Genomic DNA, 27,304 nt, shown 5'->3' with positions numbered 1-27,304 from the left:
AACATAAAGGAGAGGAGTAAGGTAAGAGAAATGTTGGTGACCTACTTGAGAATGTAATAGAAAACAGAAGACATTTGTTTATAGTGAGATTTTTTTACTTCCAGGCAGTTTTGTAGCATGCTGCGTCTTTTCAAATTCAGCATCAATCTTCAAGTGAGTGTTTTATCTGCTACTTAATTTAGATATTTTAAATCTGCTATCATTCTCCTGTATCTTCTGTTTTTTTAATTTAATTTTTTTACTACATCTATCAGAAATATAAAAAATATAGAGTCTTCAAAAAATATAAGGGATGCAGTTTAAGAGTAATAAAATTGACAATTCATTTTTGCTATTTTTTGGGCTCATTTGGAGGTTTTGATTGATATGGAATGTATTTGGACTGTCTAAGAGTCCAACATGAGTAAATACTGCTATAGAAATTCTGGAACTGGGGAACCACCGTGGGACCCAGGGAGGGAGACAAAAGTTGAAATAGATTAAACTTGAGAATGAGGTGTTCATGGGTCAATTCAGAAGCAGGAGTTAGCAGTCAAAGCCAGTCCTTTGTTGTCCTGGGTGATTTCACTGTCTTTTGGAACTTAGTCTCGTATTTCCTTTTCTTCCTCTGCTCCTGTTGACTTTCACTTCTATTCCTTGTACCCAGCACTCAATAGGCATTACCTCAAGTTGGTCGCTCTCACAACAGTTTCACCTCCAAAATCTTAAGCCTCAGTATGTTCCTTCTAAATCACACCATCTTTTCATTGTTGTCAGCTGACCCATATATCTGCAGACAAGTAAGACTCTCACATAAATGATGGGCAAGACAGGCATGTTACTTTGTGTTGTGAGGGTTAGACAAGATACTCCACGCAAAGCCCTGAATATCGTAACTGGTACATAATTAGCGCACAATAAAAGTATGCTAGTGATGGGATTTTATTGTTATTGCCACCTTGCAGCAGAATAGCAGATTAATCTACTTGGTTGTCTAAGTGAACTCCCTGATTTTACAGATTGGATTTTTTTTTTTCTTTGGGCCGTGCCGCTTGGCATGCGAGCTCTTAATTCCCGGACCAGGGATCAAACCCATGCCCCCTGCATTGGAAGCCTGGAGTCCTAACCACTGGACTGCCAGGGAATTCCCAAAACTTTTGCCTTTTTTTTTTTTTAAACAAATTGGATTTCTGTGTATTTATAGTTTCACAAATCAGAACACAGATCAGCACATTTATTTACACCTTCATCCAGTTAATGGGCCCAATGAATATTGGGCTGGGAATAAAATGAGGTAATGAATGTTAAAAAAACATATGAAAGCACTCAGTGTTTCTTTGCTCTGTTTGTTGGAATGGAGTTCAGAGGTTTTGATTTGCAGTGGTTCTCAATACTGGCTGCATGATTAAATCACCAGGAGCTTAAAAAAATAAAATATCCATGCTCAGGCCCCAGCCTCCAAGGCCCCAGCCTCCTTGCAAAAACACTTACGGAACGTATAAAGAATATAAGGTGTCATCCAAGGCTTACTAAATCCGAATTTCATATATTCGATTTTTTTTTTCATTTGTTTTTTAAAACCTCTTCAGAAGCTTCTCATGCAGCCGAGTTTGAGGACTTCATTTACAGATTGTGTTTTAGTATTTTGCTAAAGAAAGTTTACAGCAGTAAGATAATCATCTATTGGCAAATTATGAAAGTAATCACTAAAGCACCTTTAGGGTCATTTTTATAAATTTCAAATTTTATGAGTTAAAGAAAAACATGGAACTTAAGTGTGGCTCATTGGGGTAATAAATACTACACTTAGAAAAATCTAAGGCAAAAAAAAAGTGCTTCTGCATACCATCAGATAAGGGGAGGGTGGGGACTGGGCCCTGTGCTACAGTAGTTTGAATCCCTGCTCAGTAACTGGCCGAACTCTGGGAAATTTAACCTGGATTACCTTTTTTTCCTGTGGAAACCCTGCCCCAGGCTATTTTCTTAGATTGCTAGGAGTGATTGTTGGAATTGGTGGTGGAGGGAATGTTCTGTAACCAAACAAGTAATGAATAAGGTTCTCACCGAAGTCCACACACTGTGACTAAAGGTGGAAGTAAAACAGCCGCCTGCCCCATGGCAGCCCATCTTTATTTAGCAAATCAGCTTGAAATCCATGCATTATGTTAGGTGCTGTTGGTCAGTGGTGAACCAAAGGGACACGATCTCTACCGTTACTGGGATATGGTTCAGTGGGAGAGAGATTAAGCAAGGAAATATGCTAATAAGCGTAAAACTATAATTTGTACTAAGTGCAGTGAAGGAAAAATTGGCATAGCATGGGGAGACTAACAGTGGTGGTCTGGGAAGGCATCCCTGGAGGAATGACAATTAAGGATTAAAAAGAGCCAGCCCCTCAAAGAGTCAGGGAGAGGGATGGAGGTGGGGCAGTGTTGGCAGAGAGAACAGTAAGTGCAGAGGTCCTGAGGCAAAGACGGAAGTTACTGTTGGGGAACTAAGACAAGGCCCCTCGGTCAGAAGCTAGTGAGGTGGGAGATGTGGTGTGGTATCATCATGGTCTTGATGTCTGAGCCATCTGAGGATAAGTGCCTGGATTCATACTAAAATTCATTGTTAAACTTCATATTTTTCCCAGTGACTGTCTGATAATCTGGACTGTACTAGCATGTGATGTCATACTGTATGTGATGTCCATTTCTTGATATTTTTAGCTATAAAATGGCCCTTAAGGGTAACTGAATCCAGATATATGCATTACGTTTTATAAATTTGGTAACATGGCGTAGTAACTTGAAGCCCAACTCAGTAAATAACTAATGTTTGTGATGTTTTATTCATTCTCAGTAATGGACTTGTTTTTCCATGGGGATACTGTTACTTACCTTCCTAGGTTATTTTGAGAGACACACACACACATTTCCTTCCCTCTTGTCTCTCTGGTCCTTTTTCTTCTCCCTTTTCTCCCCCTCACCTTCCTTCCCTCCCCCATTCTAGGTGGGTCGTGAATAGGAAGGGTTAATAGATGCTCAGTTTTTTTTTAAGTGACCACCTTACTCAGCAATGTTAGTGCCTGTCTCAGCTAGAACATTTCGTTTGGTGTTCTTTACTCAGGTATACCTCTTGGCCTATTGGTGTCATTGTATGTCACTGTATTACAATGCAGAAATTCTGCTTTTACTTTTTCTTACTATGACAGGAATTGGTAGAAAAAGAGGAATAATTAAATCTGTAATTAAAAATCTAGAAGTTTTTTTACCATGTTACTTTTAAGAATACATGTTTTGCATTTGGCTGTAAACAAAAGGTGGTAAAATAGACTGAGTATATTTGCTGTTACACCGTTTTTGGCAAGAAACTGAGAGAATCCTGGTTCCCAATACCAGTGTGTTTATTTTATGAAAAGTCACATGAGGACAAAGCGAGCTCTTCTAATATTTTATTCTAAGTATTTCAACTTTTGTACAAGCTTTATATTTTTCTTTTATGCGTTTTATTAAATAAATCAATTTCTTCAGTGTAGTTTTACATTATCAGAATATTTAAAATTACCTGAAATTACTTCAGTAAAATTCTTGAAGGATAATTGAATCTTGGATAATTTAAATTGTTTCAAATGTTGATTTGAATTTCCTAAGATCAGTAAAAATACAATGCTCTTACTGAATTTTGCTCTGAATGAAATGCTTTTCTTACTTTCTGAAAGGAATTTGGATACTGATAAATCAATAAGCACTAATTTTATTTTAAATTTTATAATGCCCTTGATTTTGAAAAAAAACCTTTCTGTCGTTTTTTTTTTTTCTTCCCCTACTAACCATAGCTGTGGTAGGACAGGACCTTGCTGGAACCTTCAGTAAGTTGACCTTTTCTTTTTCAAACTTCGCATTCATCATCCATGCATGTTAGTAGTGGTGTCTAAATCATACCTCCAAGAATTCCATGCCCTCAGTCCCCTTGCCTACAGTGACCTCACCTAAACTAGTAGTTTACTAGGTGAACTGTACTTCCTGTTTCATTCTTAATGCTACTGAGTGCCCATTTCGGCAACAACTGAAGTGGCCTTTTAAAAAAAGATTAGATTTTTTTCAGTTTTATTTTGTTTTTTGTATGAGTTTCCCCAGGGACTTTGTTAGGCTTCTTTTTTGGTGGCATAAATCACTGTTATAATGTAGGTACGTGACTTAAATACTAAAACTACTTTGTTTTGTGGGGCAGGATGTCAGTTAGAAATGATACAGGTATTATCAGTTTTGGAATTGGTTCCTGACAGTATCATTAACATTTTCATCTCATTGAGTACATGTTATAGACATGGTATTATTTCAGTGATTAAATATAGTCAATGCTCAGTAAGATTACAGACTAAGTCCGTGGAATAATTGTTTTTTTTTTTTAAAAGTTTGTGCAAAAAGCAACATTTCATGTTTAATATGCGAAGTGTTACAGATGTAAAATTGAGAAATATTGTATGATCTTTACATTATAAAATAAAATACTTTGAAAGGCTGTCACAGAATGGGTTTAACTTATATTTTTGAGTATTCTTAGAAAAGTATTTTGCTTCCTTTTATGAACAAAAATATCTGGGAAGAAAACAGCAATTTTTGTAGCTTTTATGAGAAGGTAAGAAGTCTTAAGGTCAAAACTAGATTTTTATTTATCTTAAATATACCTTTCTTCCTACCAACTAGTAAGTGTATTGGAACAAAATTTTATTTTCTAAACAAAGAGTTAGGTAACCAAATTGATCTTCATGAACTAGCACCTTAAGGAAGGGACCATTCAGGTTTTACCTTTATGATTATTTGTCACTTGTACAAAATAGCCCATTAAATACTGTATCTTCTAGGAGCTTCCACAGAGCTTGGGGGACCTTCCTGTTCCCGAATCTCCATGTAACCCACTTAGAATCTCCATTTTATAATGTTATGGGGGTATTAATATACCATTCTGTTCTTAGAAATGGTTAGAAACAGAATATTGCCAGATTCGCAGGCTCTTGAGACCAGATGTGATGCCCAGTTCATTTATATTATTTAAGTTGTACAAGATACCAATTTACTGAAAACTATTTGTTTATTGACTTATTTAGATAAGTTTCTGAAACATATAAGGGAGAAGTAGAAAAATCTTCTTTTTGGTTTTTCTTTGATCATGTCTCTTGACAATGTACTTGCTGAAGCTTATACTTTTTTTCTCTTCTGACCACAGTTACTCCACTGTGTGCCTTAAAACACTGGTATTTTAAAAGCTTTTTCATGTTAATTCCGTTATTAGTTTTTTTGTTTTTGTTTTTGCCCAGGATTAAGTTCTTAAATCTCTACTCTTCTAATATACTTGTTTTCTTTCTTGCCTATACCCCCTTCCTTCCCAAAAGCCATAATTTAAGGCATTTTAAATACTTGATATTCTTAGTATCTTGTTAAAATGTCAGTTTTCTAATACTACTCTATGAAGTTGATAATGTTGGGTAATTATGATATCTGAATGCGTGCACATACCAGTAGCCAGTATGTTTAGTTAAAATTTTATTCTTAATAGTAAAGATATATTATTTAAAAATTTTAACCATATTAGTATTATGTGTTTGTATGGTATATTTTACAGTCGAGGAACAAGTATTTTTTTTGGGGTACGCGGGCCTCTCACTGCCGTGGCCTCTCCCGTTGCGGAGCACAGGCTCCAGACGCGCAGGCTCAGCGACCATGGCTCATGGGCCCAGCCGCTCCGCGGCATGTGGGATCTTCCCGAACCAGGGCACGAACACATGTCCCCTGCATCAGCAGGCGGACTCTCAACCACTGCGCCACCAGGGAAACCCGGAACAAGTATTATTAAGTGTAGTTTCCAAAAGCTTCATCTGGCAATGATAATAGTAAGAAGGTTCAAACAAAGCATGGGTTACTGTAGAAGCTTTCTGATAAATACATGTAAATCTCTTTGGCCTCTTAAACGTTTTTCTTCAATTAAAAAGTCTGCATTTTCTTTTTTATTTAAACCTTACTTCAACTTGTAGGAAGTATTACATTAATCTGATAACTATTATTCATTGGCCATCTGGCTCTGAGGCATTATCTGTATAACAAAACTTAAATTTAATTCAATTAAGTTATTTTTCCATTTTTTGAAGGTCAGTTTCAGAACTTGCATGCTTTTTCTTTGTTATATTTATTTCAGCATATTCTGTTCCTTCATCTAGGTGTTTAAGGTTAGCTAGAGAATTCTGTTCTACTGCTATTTGTATTTTTGGTTCTTTAATATAGTTAATACTTTAATTTAAAAATCAAGAGATCTAATGATATTTGAAAATGTATTTTCATTATTATAACAGTGTATCTATATAATATCCCTTTTAAAATATTCCCAGATTTAGCACAAATTGGCCACTGTACTTTTTACTAAATCTCTTCAGAAAAGAACTGATTTATAATGTTTAAATTCTAAAAATTTTCTTAATGTTTCAGGATGAACAGAGGTTTTTGTTTTTTTTAATGAGTCTCATTTGACCTGTAAAATAAAAATTGAAGGAGTTAAATTATAATTCAGAGATTGCATGCACTATTAAACAACAGTATGACATAACTAAAGGTCTCTTTCATGGAGACCTTCAATGGAAATGCTAGAAACTGTCCGTGTGTTTGTAATGCTAGAGCTGATGATTTTCCTTAGGTGAGAAAATGTTTTATTCTACCATTGTGGTGCTAGATGAAGAATTTTCCCTATTTGTAACTTACAGCTTACCAGCCCTACAACAGAATGGAGCCCCAGACAGCCAGGAGAGGATGCAGTGGTGTCTTTTGCTGATGTTGGATGGGTAGCCAAAGAAGAAGGAGAGTGTTCAACAAGACGAAGGTTAGTCTGGATGGCTATCAGAGCTGAGATGCGGTATTTAGTATTTTAAAATGATACATTTACAGTATTTCCTTTTATTAGCCTAATTTGATCTCTAGTAACCCAGTTCTTTTCTTTTTTTTTTTTTTAAGCGGTCATCTTTTCTGTTCATTTTAAACACTCAGCTGGTATTTGTAAAGTTCTTAGAGACCTGTAACTGTGTCCTAGTCCTTAAGAATTACAGAATTCCTTGCCTTTAGGAAGTTTACATTCTAAAATGAGAAATCAGAAAGACCTATCATAAATACGTTTAGATAAGTAAGTAATTCTAATGGTCTTATTGAGGCAGAGGAATCACTGTGGATCATATTAGGAAATTTGTATAGTCAAGATAGTCTTTTTTTTAATAGATCTTCATTGGAGTATAATTGCTTCACAATACTATGTTAGTTTCTGTTGTACAGCAAAGTGAATCAGCCATATGTATACATATGTCCCCATATCCCCTCCCTCTTGAGCCTCCCTCCCACCCTCCCTATCCCACCGCTCCAGGCCATCACAGAGCACCGAGCTGATCTCTCTGCTATGCGGCTGCTTCCCACTAGCTAACTATTATACATTCGGTAGTGTATATTCTATATATGTGGATGCTACTCTCACTTCGCCCCAGCTTACCCTTCCCCAACCCCGTGTCCTCAAGTCCATTCTCTACATCTGCGTCTTTATTCCTGCCCTGCCACTAGGTTCATCAGTACCCTTTTTTTTTTTTTTTTTTTAGATTCCATATATGTGTTAGCATACGGTATTTGTTTTTCTCTTTCTGACTTACTTCACTCTGTATGACAGACCCTAGGTCCATCCACCTCACTACATATAACTCAATTTCGTTTCTTTTTATGGCTGGGTAATATTCCATTGTATATATGTGCCACATCTTCTTTATCCATTCATCTGTTGATGGACACTTAGGTTGGTTCCATGTCCTGGCTTCAGGATGAGTTTTGATTCAAAGGAGACAGTATGCAAGAGTTAGAGAAGTGCTTTCATTTATTTGATAGAGCCTGAGTAAATTACTGACTACTCTTCAATCTAATAAACACCTATTCAGCTTATTCAGCTCTTCTTATTAGGCATGAAGGATACATAGATAAAATAAGACACCGTCCCAGCTTTCCAGGAATACTTGGAAATACTTGCTAGAGGAGATTACAAAAGGAAATCAATAACAGCGATCCTGGAAAGACTACTATGTAAATACAGAAGCCACTGTGGGGTGAGAGGTTCAGCAAGGCTTCTCGGGGGGAGGGGCTGATAGAGCCGAGTGCTGAGGGGCAGTAGGAGCCGCTCAACCAGGAAGGCTGTATTCCAGGTACAGTGAATGTGCTTAAAGGTACTCATCAGGAGGCCACATGGCATGTTCAGGAAACTCCAAATGGCTCCATGAGGCTAGAGAGTAGCAGAGAAGGCTAAGCTGTAGGAGGTGAATATGGAAAGTAGGTCGAGGTTTAAAGGTCATACATGTTAGGCTAAGAAGTTTACACTTTTTTCCTGAAAGCACTGTAGAGCGATGGAAGCAATGTAAGCATCCTAGGAATAATACCAAATTTGTATTTTAGTTAGATTTCCTTGTAAACAGTGTAAAGAATAGAAGGGAGCCAAGTCAGGAAATAGGCTAAATAAGAGATGATAAGAGTGTGACTAAATTAAGAAACCGACAGAAGGCATGGAGAAAAAGGACAAAATCAAGAGATACTCAGAAGAATTTCAAACTTTTTTAAGAAACTTTTTGGGTATTGGGGTTGAGAAAGGAAGAGTCTAGGATAACTCCCAGGTTTCTGGCTAGGATATGAGAATCGTGGAACAATTAATAAGAATATAGGAAAACAGATTTCTTTCTGGAGGGTGGGAGTAAGAGGTAGCCCAATGTGGAATATGCTGTGTTTGAGCTTCCTGTGGGACGTTGACATTGCTCTGGAGACAGTTTATGTAGCTAGATATTGATAAAGAGTGCTTGCACTTCAACATGTGGATAGAATGGCTGGTACCCAGAGTACTCAAGGAGCATATATAAGACATGAAGAGCAATTGTATCCTGGATAAAGCTGGCATTTGGGAGTAAATCAGGAGGAAAAAAAAAAGAAAAGAGAAAGAAGGGACTCCCCTACCTGCCAGAAGTAGCTCGAGAGGCAGAAGGAGAACCAGCAGAGAGTGTTGTCGTGGAAGCAGAGGTAGGAGAGCTTCAGGGAAGGAGAGTAAACTTCCATCGGTGTCAGATACTTGGAGGCTGGGTAAACCAAAAACCTAGCAAGTTTCCATTTTGTTTTGCAGTTGAAAGATTATCATTGACTTTAGCTAGAGAGTAATTTCATTTGAGTGGTATTAGCTGAATAAAATAAGAATGAAGTAATCCAAGAGCAAAGAAGGAACTTGATTTGAATGACAAGTAGGAGTGAGGACACAGCAGTAGATGAACAGACCAGATTATTGCAGGATGAGCAGGTAAAGAGCCTTTTTTTTTTCTAAGTCTTTATTGAATTTGTTGCAATACTGCTACTGTTTTATGTTTTGGTTTTTTGGCCGCAAGTCATGTGGGATCCTAGCTCCCCGACCAGGGATCAAACCCGCAACCCCTGCATTGGAAAAAAATATGGAACGCTTCACGAAGTTGCGTGTCATCCTTGCGCAGGGGCCACGCTAATCTTCTCTGTATCGTTCCAATTTTAGTATATGTGCTGCCGAAGCGAGCACAGCCTTTCTTTTTTAAGATGTTTATTTTATTTTTTTGATTAAACTTCTTGAGATAATTGTAGATTCTTCACATGCAGTTACAAGAAAGAATACAGAAGCATTTCCTGTACCCTTTACCCAGTTTTCTCCAGTGGTAACATCCTGCAAAACATGGTACACTATCACAACTAGGATATTGACACTGGTTAAATCAAGATGCAGAACATTTCCATACTATAAGAACCCCTCCTGTGGCCCTGTTATGGCCACACCCGCTTCACTTCCATCTCCAACCCCTCCTTAATGGCAATCACTTATCTGTTCTCCATTTTCACAATTTTGTCATTTCAAGATAGGTATATAAATTGAATCATACAATATACAACCTTTTGAGACTGGCTTTTTTCACTAAGCATAATCTCTAGTGATTCATCCAGATTGCTGTGTGTATCAGCAGTTCTTCCCTTTTAGTACTGAGTAGTATTCCTTGGTATGGATGGACCACAGTTTGTTTAACTATGCACCAGTTGATGGACATCTGGATTGATTCGTTCTTGGCTTTTATAAGTAAAGTTAATGTAAATGTGTACAGGATTTTGAGCCAGCATAAGTTTTCATTTCTCTGGAATAAATGCCCATGAGGGCAATTGTTGGTTTATATGAGTCATAAGGTAGTTGCGTGTTTAGTTTTAAAGAAACTGACACACTGTTTTCCAGAATGGCTGTATTATTTTACATTCCCACCAGCAGTGTATGGCTAAGCCAGCTTCTCTGCCTCCTCACCAGCATTTGATGATGTTACTTTTTTCCTTTTTTTTTTTTTTGCCATTCTAATAGGTGTGTATTGTGCATCTCATTTTAATTTGTGTTTCCTTATTGGCTAATAATGTTGAACATCGTTTCATATGTTTGCCATCTTCATATGCTTTCGAATAAAATGTCTCTTCACGTCTTTTGCCCGTTTTCTAATTTGGTTTTCTTTTGCGAGTTCTTTATATATGCTAGGTATGAGTCATTTTTCAGAGGTGTGGGTTTGTAAACATTTCCTCCCAAATGTAGGGCAAGTAGGACGAGTTAAATCTTACCTTTTCATCTATTTAACAGGGTCTTTCACAGCAAAAGTTTTATATTTTAATGCATTCATTTGTCCCTTTTACGGATCATGCTTTTGGTGTCAGTGTAAGAACTCTGTGCCTATGTTAGATGCTTTGGATTTTCTCCTGTTTTTGTTTTTTTCAAGTTTATAGTTTTATGTTTTACAATTAAGTCTCTGATTGTTTGTCTGGTTTTGGTGTCAGAGTAATACTAGCTTCAAAAACTGAAGCTATCTATTTTCTGAAGAGATTGTATAGAACTGGTGTTAATTCTTTAAACATTTATGAGAATTATCCAGTGAACCATCCGGACCTGTAGATTTCTTTTTGGTGAGATTTATCTATCTACCTATCTATCTATCTATCTATCTATTTATACATACAAAAAGGCATTTTATTTTAAACATAGCAGTGTATACCTGTCAATCCCAAACTCCCAGTTTATCCCTCCCTCCCACCCTTCCCCACTGATAACCGTAAGATCATTCTCTAAGTCTGTGAGTCTGTTTCTGTTTTATAAGTTCATTTTAGATTCCGCATATAAGCGATATGATATTATATCAAGTGAAGTAAGCCAGACAGAGAAAGACGAATATCATATCTGTCTCTGTCTGACTTACTTCACTTAGTATGATAATCTCCAGGTCCATCCATGTTGCTGCAAATGGCATTATTTTATTCTTTTTATGGCTGAGTAATATTCCATTGTATATATGTACCACATCTTCTTTATCCATTCATCTGTCGATGGACATTTAGGTTGCTTCCATGTCTTGGCTATTGTAAACAGTGCCTGCAGTGAACATTGGGGTGCGTGTATGTTTTTGTCTGGATATATGCCCAGGAGTGGGATTGCTGGATTTTATGGTAGCTCTATTTTTAGTTTTTTTAAGGAACCTCCATACTGTTCTCTATACTGGCTGTACCAATTTACATTCCCACCAACAGTGTAGGAGGGTTCCCTTTTCTCCACACCCTCTCCAGCATTTATTGTTTGCAGATTTTTTGACTGATGGGCATTCTCACTGGTGTGAGGTGATATCTTATTGTAGTTTTGATTTGCATTTCTCTGATTAGTGATGTTTAGCATCTTTTCATGTGCTTCTTGGCCATCTGTATGTCTTCTTTGGAGAAATGTCTTCTTAGGTCTTCTGCCCATTTTTTGATTGGGTTGGGTGTTTTTTTGTATTTTGAGCTGCATGAACTGCTTGTATATTTTGGATACTACTCCCTTTCTGGTTGCTTCGTTTGCAAATATTTTCCCCCATTATGTGGGTTGTCTTTTTGTTTTGTTTATGGTTTCCTTTGCTGTACAAACACTTTTGAGTTTAATTAGGTTCCATTTGTTTATTTCTGTTTTTATTTCTGTTACTCTGGGAGACTGACTGAAAAAGATATTGCTGTGCAATTTATGTCAAAGGGTGTTGTGCCTATGTTTTCCTCTAAGAGTTTTATAGTGTCTGGCCTTACATTTAGGCCTTTAATCCATTTTGAGTTTATTTTTGTGTATGGTGTTAAAGAATGTTCTAATTTCATTGTTTTACATTTAACTATCTGGTTTTCCCAGTACCATTTATTGAAGAGACTTTTCTCCATTGTATAGTCTTGCCTCCTTTGTCATAGATTAATTGGCCATAGGTGGAATTGAGTTTTGGTGTGTTTTTAAAATTATGAGTTAAAGTTCCTTAGTAGAGTTATGTGACTATCTTACGAATTTCATATTGGAAGAGATGTAGTAGTTTGTATTTTTCAATTAATTGTTCCATTTCATCTAACTGGTTAGATTTATGAGTATAGAATTGTTTGTAGTATTTCCTTATTATGCTTTTGATAGCTACGTGGTCTATAGTAATATATCCCATTTCATTCCTGATATTAGTAATTTATGCCTTCTCTTTTTAAAATAGTTGTCAATTTTATTAATCTTTTCAAAGAACAAACTTTCTCTTTCATTGATTTTTCTTTTTTTCTTTTTTTGGTTTTCAATTTTATTGATTTCTGCTCCTATCATTTTCTTCCTTCTGCTTACTTTGAGTTTATTTTGCTCTTTTTCTAGGTTCTTTGGCTGAGAATTGATATTATTAATTTGAGACTTTCTCTTTATTTTGAATTTTTGAATTTTATTTTATTTATATATTATACAGCAGGTTCTTATTAGTTATCCATTTTATACATATTAGTGTATATATGTCAATCCCAATCTTCCAGTTCATCACACCACCACCCCAGTCTCTTATTGAAGAGACTTTCCTCCATTGTATATCCTTGCCTCCTTTGTCATAGATTAGTTGACCATAGGTGTGTGGGTTTATCTCTGGGCTTTCTATCCTGTGCCATTGATCTGTATTTCTGTTTTTGTGCCAGTACCATATTGTCTTGATTACTGTAGCTTTGTAGTATAGTCTGAAGTCAGGGAGTCTGATTCCTGCTCCCGTTTTTTTCCCTCAAGACCGCTTTGGCTATTCGGGGTCTTTTATGTCTCCATACAAATTTTAAGATTTTTTGTTCTAGTTCTATAAAAACATGCCATTGGTAATTTGATAGGGATTGCATTGAGTCTGTAGATTGCTTTGGGTAGTGTCGTCATTTTCGCAGTGTTCATTCTTCTAATCCAAGAAAATGTTATATCTCTCCATCTGTTTGTATCATCTTTAATTTCTTTCATCAGTGTCTTATAGTTTTCTGCATAAAGGTCTTTTGTCTCCCTAGGTATGTTTATTCCTAGGTATTTTATTCTTTTTGTTGCAATGGTAAATGGGAGTGTTTTTCCTTAATTTCTCTTTCAGGTTTTTCATCATTAGTGTATAGGAATTCAAGAGATCTCTGTGCATTAATTTTGTATCCTGCAACTTTACCAAATGCCTTCATTAGCTCTAGTAGTTTTCTGGTGGCATCATTAGGATTCTCTATGTATAGTATCATGTCATCTGCAAACAGTGACAGTTTTACTTTTTCTTTTCTGATTTGGATTCCTTTTATTTCTTTTTCTTCTCTGATTGCTGTGGCTAGGACTTCCAAAATGATGTTGAATAATAGTGGTGAGAGTGGACATCCTTGTCTTATTCCTGATCTTAGAGGAAATGCTTTCAGTTTTTCACCATTGAGAATGATGTTTGCTGTGGGTTTGTCGTATATGGCCTTTATTATGTTGAGGTATGTTCCCTCTATGCCCACTGTCTGGAGAGTTTTTATCATAAACGGTTATTGAATTTTGTCAGAAGCTTTTTCTGCATTGAGATGGTCATATGGTTTTTATTCTTCAATTTGTTGATATAGTGTATCACATTGATTGATTTGCATATATTGAAGAATCCTTGCATCCCTGGGATAAACCCCACTTGATCATGGTGTGTGATCCTTTTAATGTGTTGTTGGATTCTGTTTGCTAGTATTTTGTTGAGGATTTTTGCATCTATATTCATCAGTGATATTGGTCTGTAATTTTTTTTTTGTAGTATCTGTGTCTGGTTTTGGTATCAGGGTGATGTTGGCCTCATAGAATGAGTTTGGGAGTGTTCCTTCCTCTGCAGTTTTTTGGAAGAGTTTGAGAAGGATGGGTGTTACCTCTTCTCTCAATCTTTGATAGAATTCACCTGTGAAGCCATCTGGTCCAGGACTTCTGTTTGTTGGAAGATTTTTAATCACAGTTTCAACTTCATTACTTGTGATTGGTCTGTTCCTATTTTCTATTTCTTTCTGGTTCAGTCTTGGAAGGTTATACCTTTCTAAGAATTTGTCCATTTCTTCCAGGTTGTCTATTTTATTGGCATAGAGTTGCTTGTAGTAGTCTCTTAGGATGCTTTGTATTTCTGCAGTGTCTGTTGTAACTTTGCCTTTTTCATTTCTAATTTTATTGATTTGAGTCCTCTCCCTCTTTTTTTGATGAGTCTAGCTAATGGTTTATCAATTTTGTTTATCTTCTCAAAGAACCAGCTTTTAGTTTTATTGATCTTTGCTATTGTTTTCTTTGTTTCTATTTCATTTATTTCTGCTCTGATCTTTATGATTTCTTTCCTTCTGCTAACTTTGGGTTTTGTGTGTTCTTCTTTCTCTGGTTCCTTTAGGTGTAAGGTTAGGTTGTTTATTTGAGTTTTTTCTTGTTTCTTAAAGTAAGCTTGTATTGCTATAAACTTCCCTCTTAGAACTGCTTTTGCTGCATCCCATAGGTTTTGGATTGTCATGTTTTCATTGTCATTTGTCTCTAGGTATTTTTTGATTTCCTCTTTGATTTCTTCAGTGATCTCTTGGTTTTTTAGTACCATATTGTTTACCCTCCATGTGTTTGTGTTTTTTACATTTTTTTCCCCTGTAATTGATTTCTAATCTCAGAGCGTTGTGGTCATAAAAGATGCTTGATATGATTTCAGTTTTCTTAAATTTACGGAGGCTTGACTTGTGACCCAAGATGTGATCTATCCTGGAGAATATTCTGTGTGCACTTGAGAGGAAAGTGTAATCTGCTGTTTTTGGATGGAATGTCCTATAAATATCAATTAAATCTGTCTGGTCTATTGTGTCATTTAAAGGTTGCCTATCTCCACTTCATTTAGTTGTTTTTCTGGGGTTTTATCTTGTTCCCTCATCTGGTACATAGCCCTCTGCTTTTTCATCTTGTCTGTCTTTCTGTGGATGTGGCTTTTGTTCCATAGGCTGCAGGATTATAGTTCTTCTTGCTTCTGCTGTCTGCCCTCTGGTGGATGAGGCTATCTAAGAGGCTTGTGCAAGTTTTCTGATGGGAGGGGCTGGTGGTGGGTAGAGCTGGCTGTTGCTCTGGTGGGCAGAGCTCAATAAAAGTTTAATCCACTTGTCTGCTGATGGGTGGAGCTGGGTTCCCTCCCTGTTGGTTGTTTGGCCTGAGGCGATCCAACATTGGAGTCTACCCAGGCTCTTTGGTGGGGCCAATGGCAGACTCTGGGAGGGCTCACGCCAAGGAGTACTTCCCAGAACTTCCGCTGCCAGTGTCCTTGTCCTCATGGCGAGACACAGCCACCCCCAACCTCTGCAGGAGACCCTCCAACAGTAGCAGGTAGGTCTGGTTCAGTCTCCCCTAGGGTCGCTGCTCCTTCCCCTGGTTCCTGATGCGCACACTACTTTGTGTGTGCTCCCTGAGTGGAGCCTTTGTTTCCCCCAGTCCTGTCGAAGTCCTGTAATCAAATCCTGCTAGCCTTAAAAGTCTGATTCTCTAGGAATTCCTCCTCCTGTTGCCAGACCCTCATGTTGGGAAGCTTGACATGGGGATCAGAATGTTCACTCCAGTGGGTGGACATCTGTGGAATAAGTGTTCCTGTTTGTGAGTCACCCACCCAGTAGTTATGGGATTTGATTTTATTGTGATTGTGCGCCGCCCCCTCCCGTCTCATTGTGGCTTCTCCTTTGTCTTTGGATGTGGGGTGTCTTTTCTGGTGAGTTCCAGAGTCTTCCTGTCGAAGACTTCCTGTTGACAGTCTTCCTGTCGATGACTGTTCAGCAGGTAGTTGTGATTCCGGTGCTCTTGCAATAGGGAGTGAGAGCACGTCCTTCTACGCCACCATCCTGAACCAAATCCTCTTTTTCTGATATAAGCATTTAGTGCTGTAAACTTCCTTCTCAACACTGCTTTTAGCTGCGTCCCACAAGTTTTGATATATTGTTATTTTAATTCAGTTCATTGTCTTTTTAAATTTCCCTTGAGACAACTTCTTTTAACTGTTGAAGTTAGAGTTTGGTTGTTTGGTTTCCAAATGTTTGGAAATTTTGCTATGATTTTTTGGTTATTGAGTTCTAGCTTGATTCTGTTGTGGTCAGAGGATATAACACAGGTTTGGACTGTGTGTTCCCACTTACATGCAGATTTTTTTCTGTAGTAAGTACTATAGTCCTACACAGTTTGAGGTTGGTTGAATCTGCACGTGCAGAACTGTGGATACTGAGGAACTGCAGCTATAGAGGGCGGACTCTAATTTATATGCAGATTTTGGACTGTGGGGAGGGTTGGAGCCCCTAACCCCTGTGTTGCTGAAGGGTGTATTTCCATTCTTTAAAAATTTGTTGAGGTTTTTTTTAATGGCCCAAGGATATGGGCCGTTGTGGTTTATGTTCTGTGGGTACTAGAAAAGAATGTGTACTCTTGTTAGTGGAATGTCCTAGAAATGTTAAATAGAACTTGTTGGTTGATGGTGTTGCTAAATTCTTCTGTATCATTCTTGATTTTCTGTTTGTTCTAACAGTTGTTGAAAAGGGGGTGTTGAAGTCTCCCACTGTATTTGTGGATTTGTGTATTTCTCCTTTCTTTTCTATCAGCTTTTGCTTTTCATATTTTGGAGGTCTGTTTGGTGCATACATATTTAGGATTGCTGTGTCTTTTATCTTTTTACTGCAATAAAATGTCCCTTTCTGTCCCTGATAATTTTTTTTGCTCTTAAGTCTACTTTATTTAATATTAATGTAGTCAGAACTGGGGGTTTTTTTTTTTGGTTAATGTTTACATAATATATCTTTTTCTATTCTTTTACTTTCATCCTGCTGTTAGTATTTGCCTTATATTTTGAGATGCTTTTTTGTTGGGTGCATATATATTTACAGTTGTTGTATCTTCTTGGATTGATCCCTTGATTATTGTGTAGTGTTCTTCTTTGTCTCTTGTGACAGACTTTATGTTAAAGCCTATTTTGTCTAATAAGAGTATTTCTACTCCAGCTTTCTGTTGATTTCCATTTGCGTGGAATATCTTTTTCTGTCCCCTCACTTTTAGTCCATATGCGTCCCTAGGTCTGAGGTGGGTCTCTTGTAGACAGTATATTATACGGGTCTTGTTTTTGTATCCATTCAGCCAGTCTGTGTCTTTTGGTTGGAGCTTTTAATCCATTTACATTTAAGGTAATTACTGATACATATGTTCTTATTGTCATCTTGTTGTTTTGGATTTGGTTTTGTAGGTCTTTTTTCTTCACTTCTTTTTTTTGTTCTCTTGTGATTTGATGACTATCTTCAGTGTTATGTTTGGATTCCTCTTTCTTTTTTGTGTGTATATCTATTGCAGATTTTTGGCTTGTGATTACTATGAGGGTTTGGTATAGCAAAACCTCATAGTATGTGTATACAAGACTGTTTTAAGTTCCTGCTCTCTTATTTCAAATGCATTACCAATATCCTGCATTTGTACTCTCCTCAAGATTACTAGCTTTGATATCAGATTTGTGTGTGGATGATTTCCTACCTTTATTGTATTTTTGCCTTTACTGGTGAACTTTCCCATTCATAATTTTCTTGTTTGTTGTGGTGGCTTTTTCTTTTCCACCTATGGACGTTCCTGTAGCATTTGTTGAAAAAGTGGTTTGGTGGTGCTGAATTCTGTTAGCTTTTGCTTGTCTGTAAAGCTTTTGATTTCTCTGTCGAATCTGAACAGGAGCCTTGCTGGGTAGAGTATTCTTGGTTGTAGGTTTTTCCCTTTCATCACTTTAAATATATTGTGCCACTTCCTTCTGGCCTGCAGTGTTTCTGCGGAAAAATCAGCTGATAACCTTATGGGGATTCCCTTGTATGTTATTTGTTGCTTTTCCCTCGTTGCTTTTAGTATTAATATTTTCTCTGTGTCTTTAATTTTTGTCAGTTTGAATAATATGTGTCTCGGTGTGTTCCCCCTTGGGTTTATCCCATATGGGACTCTCTGTGCTTCCTGGACTTGGGTGACTGTTTCCTGTTCCATGTTAGGGAAGTTTTCAGCTTTATCTCTTCAAATATTTTCTTAGGCCCTTTCTCTCTCTCTTCTGGGACCTCTATAATGTGAATGTTGGTGTGTTTAATGTTGTCCCAGAGGTCTCTTAAACTGTCCTCATTTATTTTCATTCTTTTTTCTTTATTCTGCTCTGCAGCAGTGATTTCCACCATTCTGTCTTCCAGCTCACTTACCTGTTCTCCCTCATTTATTCTGCTATTGATTTCTTCTGGTGTATTTGTGATTTCCATTCAATTGTTCAATTGTTTGTTTGTTCTTTACATCTTCTAGCTCTTTGTTAAGCATTTCTTGTATCTTCTGAGTCCGTGCCTCCATTCTTTTTCCGAGATCTTGGATCATCTTTACTATCGTTACTCTGAATTCTTTTCCAGGTAGATTGCCTATCTGCACTTAACTTAGTTGTTCTTTTGGGGTTTATCTTTTTTTTTGTCAAACTTTCTGTGTTTGCAGTCTCTGTTCTGCAGGCTGCAGGGTAGTAGTTCCTCTTGCTTCTGGTGTCTGCCCCCTGGTGGGGAGGCTAGTCTAGAGGCTTGTGCAGGCTTCCTGGTTGGAGGGACTGGTGCCTGCCCACTGGTGGGTTTGTCCCTCTCGTGGGTAGGGCCATGTCAAGGGGTGAGTTTAGATGTGGCTGTGGGGTCAGAGAGACTTAGGCAGCCTGTCTGCTGATGCATGTGGTATGTTTTCACCCTGTTGGTTGTTTGGTCTGAGGTGTCCCAGCACTGAAGCCTACAGGCTGTTGGATGGCCCAGGACTTGGTGTCAAAATGGCAGCCTCCAGGAGAGCTCATGCTAATGAGTACTCCCTGGTACCTGTGTCACCGGTGTCCTTGACCCCACAGTGAGCTACATCCCTCTTCACCTCCCCAGGAGACCCTCTAAGACCAGCAGGTAGGTCTGGCCCAGGCTCCTCTGAAGTCACTGCTTTTTCCTTGGGTTCTGGTGCACACAAGACCTTGTGTGTGCCCTCCAAGAGTAGGATTTCTCTTTCCTCGAGTCTGTGGAGTTCCTGTGATCAAGCCCTGCTGGGCTTCAAAGCGAAATCCTCTGGGGGCTCCTCCCAATGCCAGATCCCCTGACTAGGTAACCTGAGGTGGGGCTCAGAGCTCTCACTCCTGTGGGAGAACCTCTGTGATATAATTACTTGCCAGTTTGTGTGTTGCCCACCCAGTGGGTATGGGATTTGATTGTATCATGAATGTGCCCCTCCTATCATTTCGTTGTGGCCTGTTCTTTGTCTTTGGATGTTGAATATCTTTTCTGTTAGGTTTCATGCTTTTCTTGTCAATGGTTGTTCAGCAGTTAGTTGTGATTTTGGTGTTTTCGTGAGAGGAGGTGTGTTCAAGTCCTTCTGCTCTGCCGTCTTGTCTCCTCGCCTGTCTGGGGCCCACAGCGTGGTCGCAGTCGCTGTCCCGCTGCAACGTGGCCTCGTCGTTTGGCCACAGACTGGCCTGCCTTCGATGCCCATCAGGCTGGAACTAAGCCCTGCCATTGTTTTTTTAAAGTACTTTTTCAGCCTTGCCGTCTTCCTCCTCTCCTTCTGGGACCCTAATGACACAATTATTAGATCTTCTGTTGTAGCCACACAGGTCACCGAGACTCTGCTCGTGTTTTTTCCTAGTTGGATAATTTCTATTGTTCTGTCTTTAAGTTCACTGATTCTTCCCTCTGTCTTCTCCATTCTGCTTTTGTTCCTATCCGTTATGTTATTTCAGTTATGTTACTTTTTGGTTCTAAAAGTTTTATTTGGTTCCCCACCCCCACCCCCACCCCCCTTTTTTTTTTTTGCTGAGACTATTATTTTCATTTGTTTCAAGAGTGCTGCTAAATGCTCATTGAAGCCTTTTTATTATAGCTGCTTTAAAATCTGTCAGATACTTCTAACATCTCTTGTCATCTCAGAGTTGGCATCTTCTGGTTGTCTTTTTTCATTCCGTTTGTGTTCTTTTTGGGTCTTGGCATGCAGAGTGATTTTATTGAAATCTAGATATTTTGAGTATCTGAGACTTTGGCTCTCATCTCAGCTTTTTCTTTTAGCCGGCTTTCACTGATAGCAAGGGAGGAGGGGGTGCCATCTTGTGACTGCCAGCTGGGAGCAGAGTCCAGGTTTCCCCCTCGGCCCCCATCCACCCCCAGGGCAGTGCTCCTGGGGCACCAGCCTGGCGGATAGGGGAGGCTGCCTCATCGATGCTGCGTGGGGTGTAATTCTGCCCCCACACCCCACCCCAGATTGTCTCCACTGTCGTACAGGGTGGTGAGTAAGTCCCTGCTTTCTCTGACACCATCTTGTAGGGTTTGAGGCATCTCATTACAGCCTAGGAAGGAGGGAGGTTAGCCTTCGTTCCTTGGTGGAGGTGGGGCCGCACGCAGCGTGTTCTGGGATGTTGGCTGGAGTCGAGCGGTTATTTTATGTAAGTGGGAGGCTGCCCCTTTCTTGGTCCTTTGGCTAAGAGAGCAGGCTTTTGTTGAGACTTTTCCCCCTGCATCCATTGGCATTTCTGGGTTACCTGTTACTCTAGCGCCCAGTCTGGGATATATGAGGTAAAAGGAAACTCAAGGAACTCACTCCTATGCTGGGTTTTTGTTTTTTTCTTTTTCTTTTGGATCCCAGGGTCCAACTCAGTCTGCCTTCTCTCTGCCTGCAAGTCTTGTTTTTTTCACTTTTATTTTTCTTGTTTTTTTTTTTAACTTTATTTTTCTGCTGCATTGTCTTTTTTAATTAATTAATTAATTTTTGGCTGTGTTGGGTCTTCATTGCTGTGCCTGGGCTTTCTCTAGTTGCAACAAGCAGGGGCTACTCTTTGCTGCAGTGCGTGGGCTTCTCACTGCAGTGGCTTCTTTTGTTGTGGAGCATGGGCTCTAGGCAGGCAGGCTCAGTAGTTGTGGCGCACGGGCTTAGTTGCTCTGTGGCGTGTGGGATCTTCCCAGACCAGGGCACGAACCCATGTCCCCTGCATTGGCAGGCAGATTCTTAACCACTGCGCCAGCAGGGAAGCATTGGGTCTTTGTTGCTACATGCAGGCTTTCTCTAGTTGCGGCAAGTGGGGGCTCCTCTTCGTTGCGGTGCGTGGGCTGCTCATTGCAGTGGCTTCTCTTGTTGCGGAGCATGGGCTCTAGGTGTGGGAGCTTCAGTAGTTGTGGCATATGGGCCCTACAGCATGCAGGCTTCAGTAGTTGTGGCATGTGGACTCAGTAGTTGTGGCTCGCGGGCTCTAGAGCGCAGGCTCAGTAGTTGTGGTGCACGGGCTCAGTAGTTGTGGCATGTGGGCTTAGTTGCTCCGCAGCATGTGGGATCTTCCCAGACCAGGGATCGAACCTGTGTCCTCTGCATTGGCAGGCGGATTCTTAACCACCGCACCACCAGGGAAGTCCAAAAGTCTTCTTACATTTGTTTTATGTATGATGTCCAGAGATTATAGTTATAGTTAGGAGGAAGAACAGTGAAAAGTTCATGTGCTCCATCTTCCTAGAAAAGTCTCTGAAGGGCTTTTAACACAAATGTCATGTTTGTACTTGATAGGACATTATGGGGTAGCTATTATGGGGATTGCGATTATAGAGTAATTGAGTTGGCATAACGGATTTGGATAATGGATTTTGTCTATGATGTTGAAAGAAATTGGCTAAAGGATCTTTGAAAAGGTGCCTGGAAGCATTCTAGGTAAAGATAATCTGAACCTGAACAAAGTGAAAAGGAAACAGGAGACCCAGCTGGATGTGCACGATGCTCTGGAGGAGGAAGTCGACAGACAGGTGGGAAGTGGCCCCAGAGTTCCAAGGTTAATGACACGGCCCATGTGACTAGAGAGATTGGGCAGACTTTTTGTTTTGCTGTGTGGTGCTATAGCCCCTTTTGCATCAGTTGTGATTAACTATGGATGTGTATAATAAATCTAGATGGCTGGGAAAGGTACTCTGCGTTATGTTCCTGTGGCTGATATCCTGATAAACAGGCTGACACATCTAAGTCTCACCCTCTTCCTAAGGACGGGAGCTTTGAGGAAGCTCTATTTGATCAGTTTCACATACCAGGTAAAGTGTGTTTTGTATAGATTGATGAGATAGTAGATTTACCATATCATGTATTTTAATCAATAGGACCAAATAGAAGGATGAAAGCTGATGGAATTTTACTTTGTCTTGACAATTATTTAATACTAGTACTGTTACCAGGCAGTTGGAGTCTTTTTTCATCTGTCATTTTGATATTAACTGCATTTCCATGGCAATTTTTTATAGCTTAAACTTGTAACTTAACTCATAACTGTAACTTAAATCTTAAAAACATAATACGAAGTACTTTCAAGATTTATATATTGCCATTTGAGTGTTTCCCTGCCTGTCACATTTATATTTATATGAAAGCCAAAGCTATTCAATATATTTGTTTCTTATTTCTCCCTTGAAATTTGTTGATGGCATTTCTATAACTGTTGGTTACAGTGTTACGGTATTATCTCTCTGGGAAAGTGGCATACACGAGTCCTTAATTGGTTATTGTACAATTGATTTTGTTTTTCAAATACACTGAACTTCAGTTTTCTCATCTCTAAATTGGAAGTACCAATACCTGCTTTGAGAGGAGAATTTTGAAAGATAACATGAGAAAACTTATAGCACAGTGGCATGCACAAGTCCTCATTTTTTTTTTCTGTTCTGTACACGTTTTCATTTCCCTTTGAATTAACAGAATGGCCTCAGGATTGGAAAGAAATCTTCATTTTTATAAGAAGCATTGAGATCCTTTGAAAGAATCAATAGAACTGATAGTCTCGTCTCAGATAATTAACTTGTTCTCTTTCATAATAGTAGTCTATGGAGAATGTGTAGTCTTTGGACATAGACACAGCATAACATTTGCACTATGTGTGATGAAATTAAAGACTATAATCTCTGTGGCTTCTAGCAGACATCATAGGCATTGTCATCAAGTTTTGTGTTTTTTAAAAAATAAATTTATTTTATTTATTTTTGGCTGTGTTGGGTCTTCGTTGCTGCACGCGGGCTTTCTCTGGTTGCATCAAGCGGGGGCTGCTCTTCGTTCTGGTGTGCGGGCTTCTCACTGCGGTGGCTTCTCTTGTTGCGGAGCTCGGGTTCTAGGCCCACGTGTTTCAGTAGTTGTGGCTCGCAGGCTCTAGAGTGCATGCTCAATAGTTGTGGTGCACTGGCTTAGTTGCTCCACGGCATGTGGGATCTTCCCAGACCAGGGCTCGAACCCGTGTCCCCTGCATTGGCAGGCGGATTCTTAACCACTGTGCCACCAGGGAAGCCCCTGCCATCAAGTTATTAATTGCATTTGGAGTAGAACATTTAAGAAAAATTTTATTGTTTTAATTGACATATAGTTGATTTACAATGTGTTAATTTCTGCTGTATAGCGAAGTGATTCAGTTATACATATACATACATTCTTTTCCATTATGGTTTGTCCCAGGATATTGAATATACTTCCCTGTGCTATACCGTAGGACCTTGTTGTTTACCCATTCTATATATACCAGTTTGTATCTGCTAACCCCAAATTCCCACTCCATCCCTTCCTCACCCCCTCTCCCCCTTGGCAATCACAAGTTTGTTCTCTTGTGAGTCTGTTTCTGTTTCATAGATAGTTCATTTGTGTCATATTTTAGATTCCATGTATAAGTGATGTCATATGGTATTTGTCTTTCTCTGACATACTTCACTTAGTATGATAACCTCTAGGTCCACCCATTTTGCTGCAAATGGCATTATTTCATTCTTTTTCATGGCTGAGTAGTATTCCATTGTATATGTGTACCACATCTTTTTTATCCATTCATCTGTTGATGGGCATTTAGGCTGTTTCCATGTCTTGACTATTGTGAATAGTGCTGCTATGAACATAGGGGTGCGTGTTTCTTTTTGAATTAGAGTTTTCTCTGGATATATGCCCAGGAGTGGCATTGCTGGATCACGTGTCAGCTCTATTTTTAGTTTTTTAAGGAAGCTCCATACCGTTTTATGTAGTGGCTGCACCAATTTACATTCCCACCAACAGTGTAGGAGGGTCCCCTTTTCTCCACATCCTCTCCAGCATTTATTTATGTACGTATGTATGTATGTATTTATTTATTTTTGGCTGTGTTGGGTGTTAGTTGCAGCACGTGGGCTTCTCTCTAGTTGTGTGCGGGCTCCAGGGAGCATGGGCTATGTAGTTTGTGGCACACAGGCTCTCTCACTGAGGCGCACAAGCTCAGTAGTTGTGGCACATGGGCTTAGTTGCCCTGCAGCATGTGGGATCTTAGTTCCCCGACCAGGGATCACACCCGCGTCCCCTGCATTGGAAGGTGGATTCTTTACCACTGGACCACCAGGGAAGTCCCTCCAGCATTTGTTATTTGTAGACTTTTTAGTGATGGCCATTCTGACTGATGTGAGGTGGTATCTCATTATAGTTTTGATTCGCGTTTCTTTAATAATAAGGGATGTTGAACATCTTTCCATGTGCCTGTTGACCATCTGTATGTCTTCTTTGGAGAAATGTCTATTTAGGTCTTCTGCCCATTTTTCATTTGGGTTGTGTTTTTGTTGTTGAGTTTTATGAGCTGTTTGTATATTTTGGAAATTAAACCCTCGTCGGTCCCATCATTTGCACATATTTTCTCCCTGGAGTAGAACATTATTTAAGGAATACTGAAATGTTTCAAGTTTAACTCCACTTTGTTCATTCTTTGTTAATATGTTAATTTCTAAGTGTATCCCACATACATATCAAACTGAGTATGTAGTAAATAAAAATTTACAGGTTCATAGGATTTGAAAGTATTTGAGGGTAGCCCTTTTTCTTATACCAGAATGTTTGTAATCTAATGAATTAAGATGAATGTATTTACAAAAATCTGATATAAGAATAGTGACTAAAGTGAGACTGAAGCCTTTGACTAAAGATATCCAGTGTACAATGGAATGTGCTGTTTTTTAAGGAGTGTTGGGGAAGAACCCCAGCCTCATAGAGGATGACAGTGAGTAACAAGACTCCAGAGGAAATGACTCAGCAAGCAGGCAGGCTGGCCACAGTGCCATCGGTACAAGTGCAGGCCAGGAGACACAGAGGATCAGGGCAAGGCGGTTTCCTACCCACAGCACAGCAAACAGCAGGTGTTATTCATTCCCATTTTCATCTTAAGTGTTTGACACTAGACATGAACTCATAAGGTACATCAGTACAGTACTACATTCAAGGAAGAAACGTCATTGCCACTAAATATCACTTATAGGAAGATCCAGCTTTTTTTTTTTTAATTTTTTTCGGTACGCGAGCCTCTCACTGTTGTGGCCTCTCCTGTTGCGGAGCACAGGCTCCGGACGCGCAGGCTCAGCGGCCATGGCTCACGGGCCCAACCGCTCTGCAGCATGTGGGATTCTCCCGGACCGGGGCACGAACCGGTGTCCCCTGCATCGGCAGGCGGACTCCCAACCACTGCGCCACCAGGGAAGCCCAGATCCAGCTTTTAAAATACAAAACAAGAGACTTGTGTCGAACAGACTCTAGAACAGGCGATGAATCCCACTAGTCACCTGGGTCTGCAGCCTCTTGACAGTCCTGACTATTCCCCACTATAGTCCTTTCACGGATTACTTCCCTCAGAATAATTTCCCTAGGCCAGCTGTCTTTATCCAGCTATTTGCTCACTTTGAAAAATATTGTTAGCTTTCTACCCAGCATTGTGCTTTCAGGGAACTAAATTACCAGTTTTCCCCCCCTTCTCTGCACCCTATTGACAATAACATGTATTTCTGTACCTTTCTAAGCTATTCTCTCAACTAAAACAGTGAGGGAGACTCAATAAAAGTCATCCGGGGAATACCACCTTTCATAGGGCACTGGGCTCATTTAAAACAATCTCAGATTTTGAGTTTTCATTAACTGTGAGGTAAGGGGAAAGGACCCCAGAGGTACATTATATTTAATTGAGGATTTTCTTTATCATAGTCAGTGGAGCTTAAAAAGCCCTTCATGTCTGTGGATGTTGTACTTCAGAGTGGCTGCCCTTGATACTAACATTGAAAAGGTAGGCGAGCCAGACACTTCGTGTGGATGGTGCTCTGAAGGGGAGCCTGCACCCTTGTGCCATAAGGCACTTCAGAGCCAAATCAAACAAAGAGGGTACAAACCTCGCCAGCACAAGTCAGTATGCAGACCGTATTTTTTTTTTAACATCTTTATTGGAGTATAATTGCTTTACAATGGTGTGTTAGTTTCTGCTTTATAACACAGTGAATCCGTTATACATAAACGTACGTCCCCATCTCGCTTCCCTCTTGCATTTCCCTCCCTCCCACCCTCCCTATCCCACCCCTCTAGGTGGTCACAAAGCACCGAGCTGATCTCCCTGTGCTATGCGGCTGCTTCCCACTAGCTAGCTATTTTACGTTTGGTAGTGTGTATATATCCGTGACACTCTCTCACTTCGTCTCAGCTTACCCTTCCCCCTCCCCGTATCCTCAAGTCCATTCTCTAGTAGGTCTGTGGCAGACAGTATTTTTAAGAAACGATCATACTTTGGCTGTTTGTTTTCTGCTGTTGGGACATCCGTACTTGATGCCTCTTTTGTTCTTTTTGTTTTTACATGTGTTTTCTTAAAATTTCTCTGAATTATACACAAATTTAGTAGAAAAGAGCATTTCTTAGTTTGGATTACTTTCGCCTCTATATTCTAGCTCTTTAATAGCCTTGTATTCTGAAGGATGGCAAAACAGATTGGTTCTGAGAACGAGTTATTTGTAGACTGCCTTACAAAACAGATGTCTGTGGGAAAAGGGTGTGTGTGTGTTTATAGTTTCGAAGGAAGGGACATGTATGAGAATTTTCATAAAACCTAAGCTTTTCCATATATAAGAATATTACAGAGCAACTCTTTTTATTTTTTTGCCTTTGGTTCTCAAGCTTCTGTAAATGTCAAATCTTTCTGTGTCTTTGAGAATACATGATCATTTCAGGA

General features: G+C 39.3%; 1 protein-coding gene across 3 annotated transcripts in view; it reads left to right on the top strand.

Annotated features, from left to right (window-relative positions):
* Window positions 1–27,304, top strand: part of MTFR1 (mitochondrial fission regulator 1) — a 63,248-nt gene that overhangs the window by 22,443 nt on the left and 13,501 nt on the right. For all 3 annotated transcript variants that reach the window (XM_082601028.1, XM_082601029.1, XM_082601030.1), the window contains one exon: window positions 6,716–6,831. In XM_082601028.1, coding sequence (XP_082457154.1) covers window positions 6,716–6,831 — 116 coding nt within the window. The remainder of the gene's footprint in view (window positions 1–6,715; window positions 6,832–27,304) is intronic.

The sequence above is a fragment of the Mesoplodon mirus genome, assembly GCF_964341445.2.
Source record: "Mesoplodon mirus genome assembly, chromosome: 16".
In the NCBI taxonomy this organism is placed as follows: domain Eukaryota; kingdom Metazoa; phylum Chordata; class Mammalia; order Artiodactyla; family Ziphiidae; genus Mesoplodon; species Mesoplodon mirus.
This window is presented reverse-complemented; position numbering and strand designations above follow the sequence as displayed.